At 40.6% G+C, this 2,360-nt stretch overlaps 1 protein-coding gene across 1 annotated transcript; it reads left to right on the forward strand.

Moving 5' to 3' along the window:
* The first annotated feature begins 959 nt into the window (after positions 1-959).
* Positions 960-1,943, forward strand: LOC101713342 (olfactory receptor 1f45). The gene is given in 1 exon segment (XM_004849621.3): positions 960-1,943. A coding segment is annotated over 1 exon segment (984 nt).
* Positions 1,944-2,360: the final 417 nt, after the last annotated feature.

Genomic DNA, 2,360 nt, shown 5'->3' on the forward strand with positions numbered 1-2,360 from the left:
ATCAACATCTTAATAAAACTTAGGGATGAGGGAATAAATACTCAAAAATTATCAGGAAGCAATCTAGAAAATGAACAGGAGTCACACTGGCAACAGACTTATCAACCTTCAATAAGAAACAAAGAACTAACATCTTCTACTATCAGGTATGAGTATACAATGAAAATACTTTTGCCATGCAGACTGAGAAAGTTTTCCCATCCACTACCACATTATTTGATATTTTCTTAAATATATACAGAAAAAGTGGTGAAAACCAGTGCTTGACTGATAAATATCATCATTAAAAGTTAGGGAAAGAATAGTGAAATAATATAATCAGCATACAATTTCATCTTCTGTAGTAGAAGGCTAATAGATATCTTGAATTGATAAGACCTGAACATAGATGCAGAAGCAGGTAGCTTATTATTTAGAGGCATGGAAGTATAAACCACCGAAGAGCTAAAACTAAATAGGGAGATGGACAAGCTTAGGGTAAGGTATCTCTGCTTTATATTCTATATTCTTCTGGTGCATAATGCTCCACTATTCTAAAATTGTTTAATCACATTCATATGGAAATAGTTTTTCATCAAAACATGTTTATTTTATAGCAGCATCAAAAGTCATCTCTTTTGTGTGCCTTCTTATCTGTCTATAGGAAGAACCTGAGCTGAAAAGATTTAAGAATCCTATTTGCTGGCAGATTATATTCCTTGAAATTTAATTGCTAATAAAGGCAGTGATTATATTTAGCACTTCTGATCTCAGGTTAATTTAGTTGACTTACCAGAACAGGAACATCCCTACCAAAAGAACAATATTGAGTTTTTTTATGTCCAAAGTTAGGACCAGACCCTCATTCTAATGGTCCATCTTACATGCACAGACTCTGAGACCTGGTTGAGCCTTGGCATCTTTCTCTTCCTACTTCAACTCTGATCCTCCTTCTTTGCAGGTGATGGAGGCTACATCTTATGGCTACTAGAAACAGGACACAAGTGACCGAATTTGTTTTATTGGGTTTGTCCAGCAGGCCAGAGATACAGCCAATTATTTTTGGAATTGTCCTTGCCATGCACCTGGTTGCAGTTACAGGCAATGCCCTACTAGTAATTGTTGCCCACTCAGACTCCAAACTTCAGACTCCCATGTATTTCCTTCTCAGCCACCTTTCCTTCATTGACATATTTCTGACAACCATCACTGTTCCTCAGATGCTGGTGCACACACTGTCTGTGAATCGAACCATTTCCTATAACCATTGCATAATCCAGCTGTTCTTCTTTATGGCCGTGGGCAGCATGGAAGGCCACTTGCTAGCTACCATGGCATATGACCGCTACGTTGCCATCTGTGACCCCCTAAGGTACTCTGCCATTGTCAGCAAGCGACTTTGTCTGTGTGTAACATTGACCTCCTGGGTGGTCGTCAGCCTTAACAGTCTTCTTTACAGTGTGTTGGTTAGTCGCTTAACCTTCTGTGACAACTTGGTCACCCATTTTTTCTGTGACATTACTCCTCTACTGCAGCTCTCCTGCACTCGACCAGTGGTCAATGAAATGCTAATATTCACTGAAGGTGTAGCTGTGGTGGTCAGTCCCTTCTTCTTCATTTTGGCTTCCTATGTCCGCATTGGTATTGCCATAGCCCACATGCACTCAGTTGCTGCCCTGAGCAAAGCTCTGTCCACCTGTAGCTCCCACATTCTAGTTGTGTTGCTTCTGTATGGCTCTGTGATTCGCATGTATCTCCGGCCATCCTCAAGCTACAACTTGGACCAGGATCGCCAGGTTGCCATCTTTTACACAGTAGTCACCCCCATGCTGAATCCACTGATCTATAGTCTCAGGAACCAGGAAGTTAAAGGAGCTCTGCGAAGGCTTTTTGTGAAGCCTTGCATCTCAAGGAACTTCCAATATGACTTCCAAGCAAACAAGGAATGGTAGCATATATCCTGAGACCAGCAGTGAGATCTAACTTGAAAGTGCCTCAGACAGATGGGTTATACTCCTAATGACTGGCACTAGTTGCATTCTTGTGGAATAATCTTCCCTGTTGACTCACCCATTGGTTGAATTTGGGAAGAAGTGAATCTATGAATAAATAGAATCTCATCACACTAACTGAGCAAAAAAATAAAGTCACTAAACTTCAGTGTTTCATCTTCCAGATATAGTATGTAACACTGAGGACTGCTAAGTAAAAGGAGAAGGAATCAGTAAGGCTTGCAAAATTTTGATCATTTTAGTGATGGTGTGTCTTAGTCACTTTCTTATTCCTGAGACACACATGCAGCATCCACAACTTAAAGGAGGAGAGGCTTATTTGGACTTATAGTTTAGTCCACAATTGGCTGGTCCCAGGGCAGAAACGGC

Source organism: Heterocephalus glaber, unplaced genomic scaffold (assembly GCF_053883595.1).
Source record: "Heterocephalus glaber isolate CG9 unplaced genomic scaffold, H.glaber_assembly_v1.0 deba00001479, whole genome shotgun sequence".
In the NCBI taxonomy this organism is placed as follows: domain Eukaryota; kingdom Metazoa; phylum Chordata; class Mammalia; order Rodentia; family Bathyergidae; genus Heterocephalus; species Heterocephalus glaber.